Source organism: Empidonax traillii, unplaced genomic scaffold (genome assembly GCF_003031625.1).
Source record: "Empidonax traillii isolate 1590-97213 ecotype Southwest subspecies unplaced genomic scaffold, ASM303162v1 scaffold797:size354868, whole genome shotgun sequence".
NCBI classification, from domain to species: domain Eukaryota; kingdom Metazoa; phylum Chordata; class Aves; order Passeriformes; family Tyrannidae; genus Empidonax; species Empidonax traillii.
Window position 1 is genome coordinate 26,783 of NW_020955990.1, and position 13,206 is coordinate 39,988.

Genomic DNA, 13,206 nt, shown 5'->3' on the forward strand with positions numbered 1-13,206 from the left:
TTATGCAAGATGTGAGAAAATAATGTAAACTAAAGTTCATTTGTAGTATCTTTTTTGCATCTGTTTTTGTTTTTTTTTAGACAGGACTCTCATGAACAGTCAGTGACACCAGAGCAATTGGCAGAGTTGAGGGGAAAAAATGACCTTTTCATGAACTTCTATGAAGAATGCCAATGAGCAAAGTGTGAGCTTCAATGGTAAGTTTAACTTTTTAATTGTTATTAATGTCCTTTACCTGTTGAACACCTACTTCTTGAAGTTTCCTGTTTGGTCTTCTGAATTTTTGAAATTTGTTCTTATTTTTATTACTTCGAAATATTTTGAGAAACACCTTTAAATCTAAACCCCATCAATAATTAACACGCTATGCCTCTGATAACTTAAAGTTTTTTGTCATATTTTAAATAACTCAGGGTTCTAGAGCACTGCATCACAATATATTATCAATACTTTTTTTTTGTTTGTAAAACTTGAAAAGTAGCAGTGTATCCACCTTGTGCAAAGACTTTTTAAGGGTGAGACTTTTTAATGAGAGTACTTCTTTTAAACACTAAATTGTGTAACGTGCATGAGACGAGGAAACCTTTCGATCTTACTGATTTTTAGGTAGGAAGTGTCATTAACTTCTAAAATACTGTCTTAGTTTCACTTTCTTTATCAAGTTTAGTTTTCAATCAGTAAAACTATGTAAGTTTCTGTCTATGTATTTCAGCTTTTGTCCATGAAAACTCTTAGAGAAGATGGCTGAAGTAAGCCTGAAGGAAGCAGCACTAATAGTTGGTGTGGTGGCTGCCTGCTACTGGAACAGTCTCTTTTGTGGCTTTGTTTTTGATGATGTTTCAGCGATTTTGGACAATAAAGATTTGCATCCTTCTACTCCATTAAAAAATCTTTTTCAGAATGACTTCTGGGGCACTCCAATGTCTGAGGTAAACTGTTTGTGAAACACTTTGAGGCTTTAGGAAATAAAAAAAAAAGTTGCAGAGAGTTTTTTCACTTCTTTCCCTAATGTGGTTTTAACAGAATATTTTGGATTAGATGGAATTTGGTGTTATGTTTTGTACTGTAATATCAGAAACACATGTTACTTATTTTCTTTCCCTTTGTTCACTAAAAGAACTAGTAAGAAAATGAAGTTGTATAGACAGCACACAGCTGCAAAATGCTGAGTGCTATCTAATTCCAGTATAAAGAACAACTCAGACTGATTTCCCTGCAAAAGTTATATATTGACATACAGGGGTATTTATTTCTAAATGCCATCTGGAAGGACTTGGAGAACAGATACTGAATCCTTTAAATGTATCCGAGTAAGTGTGTCTGCATGAAATGAAAGTTTCTGCTTTGTAGCCCATGTAGAGTGGCTGTGTTTTATCTGAAAAGCTGCATTGGCATTGAAGTTGTTGATAAGCATCATTACATGACAAGGGCTAAAGGATTTAGATACAGTTTAAAAAGTTGCACATGGTGCTATTGCTGAGCAAATGAATAAAAATGCTCTGACACTCATAGGTTTTCTGCCTATCAGGGTATTCCACCTTATTTTCTGATGTCAATAACATGCTTGTGAGGCACTAATTGCTAGCTCTACAAGTAGACTTTGAGACGTAATTTTCATATAACCCTTGAAGAAAAGCTTCCAGATTCTTTCAGTTATTTAGTCCTGTATTCCTTGAGGGTTTAAGTGTGTTCCCCTAACTCTCTCAGTAAAGTTCCAAGTAGTATTTTCAAACATGTTTTTTCTCCAAAAAAATCCCTAACCATGTGTAGTAGAAAAAAGCCATCTCATTCAGTGTTGATTTTGCACTTAAAACCAATTGAAAGTCATCTTAAATTAACTTAATTAAGTCAGATTAATTTGATTGTTCATGGGTGTTCAAATACTTTTTCTTTTTTTGTGGTTTTGTCTGTCTGTTCAGTTTGGTTTGCCTTCCATCTGTTTTCCTTCCCATCCCACTTCCCATTTTTTTCTTAGATTTTCTTCCTTTGTTTTATGGGCAAACTCATCAAAATATCAATAAACTGTTTGTTTACAAATGCATTTTGGAACATGAAGGTGGTGTTAAATGTAGTATTTAAAAGGGCTTTTGGAGGGAGTAAGTGGCAACATACACATATTGACTGGTACATATATTGCAAATATGTAAATAATACATTTAGCTCAGTACACCACATTTTTATTTTATAAAATACTGATCTAAAACGTGAAATGGGAGAGTAGTCAAAATACTTGAATAATACGTTAAAATAGGAAAGTAGGAAAAATAGTGAGAATTAACTTCTTCTGTTTAACGTTGTAATTTTAAAGCAAATTTTCATTGAATTAACTAGATTTTTTTTTTCCTATTACTGATTTTCTCACCTTTATTTTGAAGGTAGGTGCCTGAGAACAGAGGGGGAGTCATGTATGCATAGCTTTTTACAAAGGTATTTTGGAGTGAAAGTCACTTTGTAAGTTGGTGGTGATTGATTGATTTGTTTGTTTTCTTTTAGGAGAGAAGTCATAAATCTTATCGTCCCCTTACAGTTCTTACGTTTCGCCTAAACTACTTGTTCAGCGAATTAAATGCAGTTTCTTACCACTTTCTAAATCTGGTCTTTCATGTGGTGGTTTGCATAGTCTTCCTCAAAGTCTGTAAACTCTTTCTGGACAACAGGAGCAGCATAATTGCATCCTTGCTCTTTGCAGTGCACCCAATACATACTGAAGCGGTAGGTATAGCTGTGAAAGGCTTACTTTGTTCAAGCTATGTTAATTAAACTTTGTGGGATCTGTATCTGTGTTTTTATGTATGTTGTAGCTCCAGAAGATGTGGTTTTAGTCATACTTACTCTTCCCTTTCAATGACTGGTGGAAGTGACTAATTTTAATGCTCAAAGTTGTTTTATATTATATGCAGCTACTGAAAAATAAACATTTAGTTATATAATAACTTAAGTTTCTGCTATGACAATTGGCTTTTGTGATGATGAGTAGCTTATGTAGACATGTTCTGGGATGATTCATCCAGTATCCTATTTTCAAACACTCTAAATGCCTCCTAATTCATTTCCAGAATCAATAAGCACTCCCCTCTGGCTAATCACCAAGTCTATTCTGTCTGCTTTCTTTTATGTCAATATCTCTATCTCAGTGTGACTTTTTCTGGGATTGTTGTTGCTATGCTACACCCAGCTTAGGGCCATTCTGTTTCAGCCTTCCATCTTTTTAATATACATGATAGAAGAAAGAAGAAATATGTGTCCCTCTTCTCATGTTTACGTTTCCTTTGATTCTGAAGGAGTTTTTCACTGCTATGAAAAGCTTTATTTTTACAAGCTGTCTGATTATATATTTTTTAATGACCAAACAAACTTGCAATGTTGTGGAGTAAATGAAGTCTTATGATCACCATTCATTAGATTTGTTTCCATCAGAAACACTGATAAAGCAGATTTGTGGCGTTTTCTACTGTTATTTCTGCACCACTTGATTTGGCTTTCCTCGATTCCAGTTCAGAGTTTTGCAAAGCCTTTATACAGTCTCTTTTTTCTTACAGTATTAGTTGATTTTCAGAAAACTGGAAATGTTTGAATCTTTCGATTATTTGGAGGTGTTGTCTTTTTTATGTGAAGGGTTTTTTGGGTGCAGGGAGGGAGAGAAGGAACGTGTTTTGATTTTAATAAAATGAGAGGTGTTTACTCTTTACGTTGTAGTTTTCTTTTGGTCCGGATTTGTTGGGTAAAGAGTTTTCATCTCTCTTTTAATCACTAACAACACAAATCCCTGTCAGTTACAATTCAGAAGCCTGCATCCATGTATTTTGAGCAAATCTTAATAGGAACTGAGTTGAGGCAGTTTAAAATTGGGTGCTATTTGAGCTACTAATATGACCTTGCTAGAAGTTGCCAGAATGTTTAAAAATGCAAAAATTAACCATCTAAAAATTTTTGCTTGTTCCAAGGCACAAACAGGTAAATTGTTTATTTCTTTTGGTTTTCTCATTCTTTGAAAAAAACATGCTTTAAATTTCCATGTTTGGCTTTGCATCTGTGTAGTTAATGTGATAGTATGTTTACAAGAGCATTAGCAACTTGCCAGTGGCTAACATTGGTGGCTCATGGCTTAGATATGAGTATGTAATTTTATCACTTTAATTCCAAATTCAGTGATTCCTTATCGTACTTGAACTATCGATTCTGTCTGAAATAACAAGTTAACACAGAGGCTTTTATACTGTGCATCAGAGTTAGCAAAAAGTATTGTACAAATTCTATAACACACTGTATAACAAAAACTACTTGTGTAAGGCAATGTTAGGGTGTAAACCCTGATATCAGCCACATGAGGGCACTGTAACACTAGGATTGGTGGAACTCAGAGGTATGCTTGAAACATGTAGTGAGGTTTTAAGTAAAATTGTAGTTGAATTCGCCTGCTGTTGTACTTAAGTCCTCAGTGAAGAATCAGGGGGTTTTCTTCTTCCTACCCCCATGTTTTTCGAATTAAGGTCTTCTGAGAAATAGTGCATTTTATCCTTTCATATGTTTGTGTTGAGTATTCTGCTTAATATGCAACCAAGAATTTGTAGAGTTAGCAGTTGAGACTTGTACAGATGTATAAAAGGCAGGATAACTGACAGTTTCCGTACATGGAAGAGAGGAGGTAATAACAAGATTTATGTTAGGGCTGGGGATTTGGGTCCTGACTGACTTACTCAGGTTTTAGTGAAAACTCCAAAATAGATCTCACTTCTACATTCTATGTCATTTGATTTTATATCTTTTATAATTGAAATGTTGTCTGATTTAAATGCCTTCAAATTAATTTCCTACTTATTAGTCGCCTGCACAAGAGTTTGAAACAGCAGATGCAGTACATAAATATTTCAACACTTCTTGCCTATCTTAGGATAAACATGTTTTTCCTGGAAACATTAGCAGAACAGATAGATAGATAGAAAATAATTTTTTGTTTGACTTCAGGGAGTAGTAGGCTCTTACAGTGGTAATATCTGTTTGTCTGAGGAAGAAGTTTTGATGAAATAAGTTGAATAACAGCACTAGAGTTTCATTTGTCCTTGTCTTTACAATTTCAGTTCAGTCTTTCTAGCTACTTTGCTACTCTTCTGGCCAGAAGTATGTGATCACCTTTATAGCTACAGGATGTCAACTAACCTTGTAAATGCTGGGAATTTTCTCTCATAAGTCACCTTTGTATCCAGAAATAGAATCTCTTTTGTTGGCAGCGGACTCTGGAGGCACACTAGCACACTTGCTTTACTAATGATCTCTTCTAACTGATCTACAGATAAAGTTTTCTTTAATGTCTGTCTTAATGCTGAACAATTTTGAGATCCAGACCAGGAATCCTTGAAACTTCTTAAGATATTTTGGAAACAAACACCTACATACTATTCAAAATGTTAACACAAACTCTGATGTCTTATCGGTGTTTGTGCATGATTCAGTGATTTATTTGGTAAACATACAGAACTCCTAAAAGAAGCACTAGTGTATGATTTCAGATTCAGATTTGAATGCTTGTCTTTACCCTGTGACCTTGCATATTGAGTTACTTTCTCATTTTATGCTGGGCTGGGTCAATCATGCTTGACTGAGAATGTTCCTAGCAATAGGAGTTTCTAGCTGGATCTGGGTGGCAGAAAGTCAGTTTTCAACATCATCATAGTTAAAGCATGAGCTGTGAGGTTTCCTTAGCTCAATATGACCATCTCAGGATAACATGCCATTTTTCAGCTGTCTTACTTGCAAATGTTTGGAAACAGTCAGAGGCAGTACAGAAGAGGACAAGTGAGGAAGGACAGTGGTCCTAGAAGGTACTGTGGTCAACACAGTGGCTGCTGCAGTAGCCATTAACATAGTGACCTGTCTTCCATCTCTGGTTGGTTTTACTTCAGAGTTTTTTGAACACAGTTCTTGAAATGGAAATTAATCTCTATTTCATTGAGGATTCTGAAACAGCCCTTTGCCCTATGCGTTTTGGCACCTCTCTAAATTTTTGTAAAATCCATTCCTGTCTCATTATCAAGAGAGCACTACTTGTAATTTTTATATTGCCAACTAAATCTTCATTCAGAAAATTGCCAGACTTGTAGTAAAGTCTGAGTCGTTCTTTAACATTATTGCACTTGGTTTGCCATCAATTTATTTGTGACTGTTGACTACTCACCTGAGAGCTGCCATAGCAGCGGTTGAGGGAATGCTGCTTTCAGATTCAGATCTGTTCAATCAGTCAGAAAAGCTACAAACAAAAATAACAATCACATCATCTGTGAGTTGTTGTGAGGCTTCCGTAGAACTCCTATTGATGAAAGCTTATTTCAGCTCGGTATTATGAAATCAACAGTTGTTATCGTGGCCAAATTCTGTCTCAAATGCTATTTGTGGTTAAAATTAAGAGAAAGTACAGCATTTCTCAGTTATATCTTTAGTAGTTGTACTTAAAGGAGTATCAGCCACAGTTGACCACCAGCCACCTGTATGATTCTTGTTCTTGAGTTTGGTACTGATTGAACTGAAAGCAGCTTTACCCTTCTGAGCATTTTTTTACTTGCTTTACAGATCTTGTTTCTGTGTATCCTGATAGTATATTAGTCATAATACTATCTTCACTAGAAGAATAGAAACACAGAATGGTTTGGGTTGGAAGGGACCTTAAAGACCATCTAGTTCCAACCCCCTTCCCTTGGGCAGGGACACCTTCCACAAGACCAGGTTGCTCCAAGTCCCATCCAACCTGGCCTTAAACACTTCTGGGGTGGAGCATCCACAACTTCTCTGGGCAGCCTGCTCCACTGCCTCACCACCCTCACAATAAAGATTTTTTTCCTAATATCTAATCTAAACCTACTTTGTTTGAGTTTGAAGCCATTCTCCCTTGTCCTGTCACTACATGCTCTTGTTTCCTTCTTTCTTACTTGTGGACTCCCTTACGGTACTGGAAGGCCACAATTAGGTCAGCTCAAAGCCTTCCTATTCTCCTGGCTGAACAGTCCCAGTTCTCTCACCCTTTACTTGTAGGAGAGGTCCTTCATCCCTCCAGTAATTTTGGTGGTCCTCCTCTGGACTTGCTCGAACAGATGAATGTTATTCCTGTGCTGGAGACCCAGAGCTGGATGCAGCACTCCAGCTGTGGTCTCACTAGAGCAGATTAGAGGGGCAGAATCCCCTCCCTTGACCTGCTGGCCATGCTGCTTTTAACACAGCCTAGGATAGAAGCAGATTTCTGGGCTGCAAGTGTACATTGCTGAGTCATGTCCAGGTTATCATCCACCAGCACTCCCAAATCCTTCTTGGCAGGGCTGCTCTCGATCTGTTCATCCTCCAACCTGAATTGAGACTGGGAGTTGCCCCAACCCAGATGCAGCACTTTGCACTTGGTCTTGTTAAACTGCATGAGATTCCCTCGGACCCACTTCTCGAGCTTATCCAGGTCCTTCTGGATGGCATCCCATCCTTCAGGTGTGTCAGCTGCACCGCTCAGCTTGGTGTCATCTGCAAATCTGCTCAGGGTGCACTTGATCTTTCTATTAATGAAGATATTAAATAACACTGGTTCCAGTATGGATCCCCAAGGGACACCACTGATGTCCATCAGTACTCTGAGCTACTAACCACTGCCCTCTGGATGCAGCCATTCAACCAATTCCTTATCCATCCAACAGTCCACCTATCAAATGCATATCTCTTCATATTGTGGGGAACTGTGTCAAAGGCTTTACAGAAGTCGAAATAAACGGCATCTCTAGCCCTTCCCTTTGTCCATTGCTGTGGTCACTTCATCATAGAAGGTCACTAGATTGGTCCAGACAGACTTGCCCTTCGTGAAGCTGGTTTTCTCAAATTGCTTTCCTGTTCTCCATGTGCCTTGGCATGTCTTCTAGGAGGATCTGTTCCATGATCCTCCCATGCACAGAGGTGTGACAAGTCAGTAGTTCCCGTTGTCCTCCATTCTACATCTTTTAAGATAAGTACAATATTTCCCTTTTTCCAGTCATGTGGACTTCATCTTGCTGCCATAACTTTTGAAATATCATGGAGATGTGCAGCTACACCAGATAATTCCTTGAGGACTCTGGAATGGATCTCATTGGGTCCCATAGACTTATGTGTGTTCAGGTTCTTCAGGTGATCACAAAGCTGACCTTTACTTAGAACACTTTACTTTCCCAGTCCCTATCCTGCTATCTGTCGAGATGTGGCAAGAGAGGTTGTCATTGAAGACTGAGGGGAAAACGTTGAGTACTTCAGCTTTCTCCTCATTCATTGTTACCAGTTTTCCAGCATCGGGGTATACCTTCTTTGACCTTCCTTTTCTGGTTAACGTAGCTGTAGAAGCCTTTCTTGTTATTCTTTGTGTCCATTCTTAAGTTCAGTTCCAGCTTGGCTTTGGCCTTTCTCGCTTCATCCCAACGCAACTGAACTTTGTCCCTGTATTCTTCCCAAGTTACCTGTCTTTGTTTTCACTGCCTGTTTGTCACTTTTATTTGACTAGGAGTCAAATTCAGCTGTGCTGGCCTCTTGCTTTCCTTGCCTAGTTACTTGCTCCTGGCGATTCCTAACTCCTGTGCTTTGTGGAACACTTCCTTGAAGATCTGACAACTCTATGTAATATATAATAATAAATAACAATTTATAAATAATGTATACAGATTAATACTAATATCTAGTCAAGTACTATCTTAAAATATAATAATAAATATAATAATTATGGTTTTTTTTCTTTTACTTTTCAGGTAACTGGAGTTGTGGGCAGAGCAGAGCTTTTATCATCTATTTTTTTCCTAGCTGCTTTTTTGTCATATACAAAATCTAAAGGGCCGGATAATACCATAGGTAAATGATTGACAAATAGATATGTAACTTAATTTCTTTATCACTGATAACAGAACTCTTAAAACTGTAATAGAGGTGTACTGGTTATTCAGCAAGTGTGTACAAAAACCCCTTCAGCCCCAAGATACCCATGTAATACTGCTTTCCTTTTGTTTTTAATTCAAGACTTAGTCATTTCTTTATCAGTTTTGTAACATCTGCAGTAGGGGACACTGACTTTTATTATTGCAAGTTAGGTGGAAGTATGCTGAGGTGCTTCAGATGTTCAGTCACAAGTAAGCTGCAAAGATTCAGTGTAAATGAAGGAGGCTTTCCTCTTTTCCAGAGTTAGATGGTCTCTGTGAAAATTCATGACTCCCTATAAAGTATTCCATTTCTAAAAGTGCTCTGGTGATTTAAGAAAGATGGTGGAGTTTTTGTTTTCCTTATTTTAGCTTAGTCTTTTACCTTTCATTTAATTCTTTCCATTTAAGAGAGACAGTTTTAAAGTTGATACATATGTATTATTATCTGTAGAGTAAAACTGGTAGTCTTTACTGAGAAATTATGTACTGAACAAGTTTATAAAACCTGATATATTCAAACATGAAGAGCTAAAGTCTTCACTTTTTAGGTTAATTTACTGTATGTTTGTGTTTTTTTGAAGATGGAGCATTCAGTAATGTCTTCTTTATTTGCAGTGTGGACTCCAATTGCAGTGACTGTGTTTCTAGTAGCTGTTGCAACACTGTGTAAAGAACAAGGAATAACAGTGGTGGGGATATGCTGTGTGTATGAAGTATTTATTGCTCAAGGGGTAAGCTGTTGAAAAATAAAGTGGATTTCATCTCATGAGTTCTGAGGCATAAAGTACTTTGAAGCATCATATTTCAGTGCTGATTTTTCTCAGTTCAGGTGAACTCAATGATTCTTTTAGGTTTTTCAGATTTTTTTCCAAGTCAGTTAATGTTTGACATAAATGGTTCATGGTGAGAGAACTTCCAAGTTATCCTTTACATGCCATGCAGAGATGTTAGCAAATATACTCAGTAAAGATTTGATAGGTCTTAATGGAAACCTAAGGTTTTAGTTAACTGAGATTTGCAAATACTAACATGTAACAGTGTTGATTAAAGTCTGAGCTGCATAAAGATAGGGAATTATTTGTTTTTAATCCCTCTAGTAAAATCAGAGAACGTATTATATACAAATATACTTTATCATTTTCTAACAAGTAACCAGATGTTTTGGAGTAGTACTATTGAATAAGTATACTGTTATCTGATAGGTTTCATTTTAAGCATTGATAAGCCTTTAATAGTAAATTTGCTTAAATTTGCTGCAATTAAATAATTCTTGGATTTTAATAGTCAAAACAAATGCAATAAAAATGTATGACTGCATATTAGAAGAATGTTTTGTAGTTTAGGTTCATTATTTGAAGGAATATTTTGAAAAAAATCACAAAAGCTGAAAGATTGTCTGTTTGGGAGATACGTATTCAAGGTCAAAATACCAAAATCACATAGATGTCTTTGTAACTATTGCCTTTACAAGTCTAGTGAATAAAGATACAGTTTTCAAACTAGAATTCTAAGGAAATCGTCAGTATGTGACTGGTTTTAAATCTACTCTACCCTTCTTTTAGTATCTTATGATCTGATCTCAATTTCATGAATTTTTCGTGAAAGTTAAGTTTGTGTAGGTCAACTAAATAGGAAAGACAGAGTCCAAGCTGAGGCTTCTTCTGAATGCATGTGTCACGTGAACTTAAAATTTGAACAGTTCTCAGAAACCTCTCAGTTTCTGCAGTTTAGCCAACCAGTGCATGTGTAGCAATAAATCATTTCCAGCAGAAGATATGATGACTTAGGGAAAGAGGTACACAGCAAAGAAATTAAGCCATGTAAAGGCGAACCGTGAAAGATCATAATGTTATGTAAAATAAAACGTTATTTAATATAAAATATATAAAATAGAAAACCAGGGGTAATCAGGAAGTAAATAGCATTTTTACCATTTGTAAGGAATTTTTTTTAAAGGACAAGTTTTCAGAAGAGCTGATAATTCTGAAAATAGTGATTTTTCTTCTTGGAAGTTTATTTCATGGTTATGATTCATTTGTTGAAGTCTGAAGTTGGTACAGTATTTATTAATCTGTCAGTGCAAAACACAGAGCTCCAGGCATACATGTTCAAATGTGGTAGTGTTAGCAAGAATACTTTAATAGAGATTATTAAGATGGTGGACTTGTTTTTGGGATTTGTCATGAAAACACTTAAGAAACTGAATTAAGTAACTCTTGGGAGCAGACATTTAGAGAAAACCAAGGGAAAAAAGTATTAGGTAGCTCATATTTAAGGGAGTAATTAGTGCACTGATCATAAACATTGTTTTACTTTGCAGTACACCTTGCCAACATTGTTGGACACAGCTGTACAGATTCTTCGAGGGAAGGGCAGTATTCCTTTCTCTATGCTCCAAACACTGTTGAAACTCATAGTCCTAATGTTCAGTACACTGCTGCTTGTAGTTGTCAGAGTCCAGGTTATCCAGTCTCAACTTCCAGTGTTTACAAGGTAATAGTGTCTCTTATTTACAGATGCTGATAAATATGATATGACTTAATGAGGTCTAAATGAAATGGTCAAAAATACATCAACTTCAGTGCTGTGAACTAATTTTAATATTGGTAATTAATGTCTGTACAATACTACTTTTTTTGTGAAATTGATGATATATTTCAACACCTGTTGACAAGAATGTCCAACATATTGAGTTATCTGAGCAGGCAACCTTTTTTAAAAACTTACAGTTGTTATACTTTGTCTTAATAATTCAGAAATTTAATGTCTTACTGCTTAAGTATTTTTTGTTGTCTCTGTATGTAGACCTTTGCTTACTCTAAACCTCTTCAGTTTTTCTTCTACATACAAAACAGCTTTTCATTTCAGGTATGTACGATGCAGAAAACATGCTTGTCTTCAGATATACTTCTTGAAGATAAGTGTATATGAATGGCATTAGAACTGAAAAACTAATTTATCTTAAGTTTGAGCAACATAGAAGTGTGGGAGTCTGTTACTGTCTCTGAAAAAATAAGGCAAACTATTAAAAACATGAACAAAAACCACTGAATTCAGCCTTAGGTGTAAATCATTCTATTTCTTCAAACTTAAGTTGATTATATCCCAAACCAGTTTCATAAACTTGGAGACTCTGTCCTGCTCTGCAGTGAATCACTGTACATGGTTTCAAAGTCCCACACCTGTCAAATGCTGAAAGATCAGGATATTGTACATATCTGTAGTTGGTAGTTCTAGTTGTGAATCTGAAGTTTCTCACAAAGTGAATCAAGACCACATTTTTTTCATTAAAAGTTCCTTTTTCTCCTTTCTTTTGCTTAAGGTTTGATAACCCAGCTGCTGTTAGTCCATCCCCAGCAAGACAGCTGACTTTCAACTACCTTCTCCCTGTAAATGCTTGGCTTCTTCTCAACCCCTCAGAACTATGCTGTGACTGGACAATGGGAACTATTCCTCTTGTGGAGTCGTTGTTAGATGTTAGAAATGTTGCCACCCTTACCTTCTTTTGCTTTCTGGGAGCTCTGATTGTGTTCAGTCTCCGATATCCTGGTGATTCCTCCAAGACAGTATTGATGGTATGAATTCAAGTTTTGCTTAAATCTATCAGCCAGTTGAACTGAAAATTTCTAGAAAATTCTTCTTTTTCAAAGAAACATTTTATTTCTACAAGTTTGGTTTAGTCAGATTTTTTGTACCTTGGAGGCCAGATATTTTGGAATAATTATTCATGTCCTTTTTTTGGACTAGAGATTGGAAAGCTGCTATTTAACAGTGACCCAGGACACAAAGGAAATGGTCATGTCCACTTCCTTTGCAGTGGATGGATTTCTCTGCCTTTTAATAAACACACTTTTTGATAAGAAGTCAGTCACCAACCTAAGACCTGCAGTTATGCAGTTCTTAAGATCATGGTCGCTTTAGATATTCTAGGGTGCTCTTAGCACACTGTCTAAACACTGATGTTTATTCAGTGAGTGATTCTGGTTTTTGTTATTTCTTCACATTTCTTACAGAAACCTAGTACAGACTCTATTGTAATGTAAAAATAGCTGCTTTGGGCATCCTGTTGATTGATACAAATTTTTAATTGTTATAAAACACAATGTCTAAGGTTCTTAGACTGTCTTATTTTTGTATCTGGAACTCTTATTAAAACATTATTTTGGAATTAATCTTTTGAGCCTAGTGATTTGTCATACGGCTACTCTTCTCTATAGTATAGAGTAGACTATAGAAATGAATAGACTTGTAAGCCCTTAAATAAGGAGTAGAATCATGTGCAGGTTACTACTTGCCATATTCA

At 36.2% G+C, this 13,206-nt stretch overlaps 1 protein-coding gene across 6 annotated transcripts in view; it reads left to right on the forward strand.

The window, feature by feature from the left end:
- TMTC3 (transmembrane and tetratricopeptide repeat containing 3) overlaps positions 1-13,206 on the forward strand; it is a 47,780-nt gene that overhangs the window by 6,280 nt on the left and 28,294 nt on the right. For 5 of the 6 annotated variants that reach the window (XR_003573228.1, XR_003573229.1, XM_027901548.1 and 2 more), the window contains exons 2-8: positions 81-197; positions 713-929; positions 2,494-2,712; positions 8,739-8,838; positions 9,519-9,634; positions 11,224-11,396; positions 12,226-12,478. Coding sequence is in view for 4 of the 6 variants with exons in the window: in XM_027901548.1 (XP_027757349.1) it covers positions 741-929; positions 2,494-2,712; positions 8,739-8,838; positions 9,519-9,634; positions 11,224-11,396; positions 12,226-12,478 (1,050 nt within the window). In the remaining 2 variants the exon portion in view is untranslated. The remainder of the gene's footprint in view (positions 1-80; positions 198-712; positions 930-2,493; positions 2,713-8,738; positions 8,839-9,518; positions 9,635-11,223; positions 11,397-12,225; positions 12,479-13,206) is intronic. The other variant, XM_027901547.1, reaches the window with a different exon arrangement.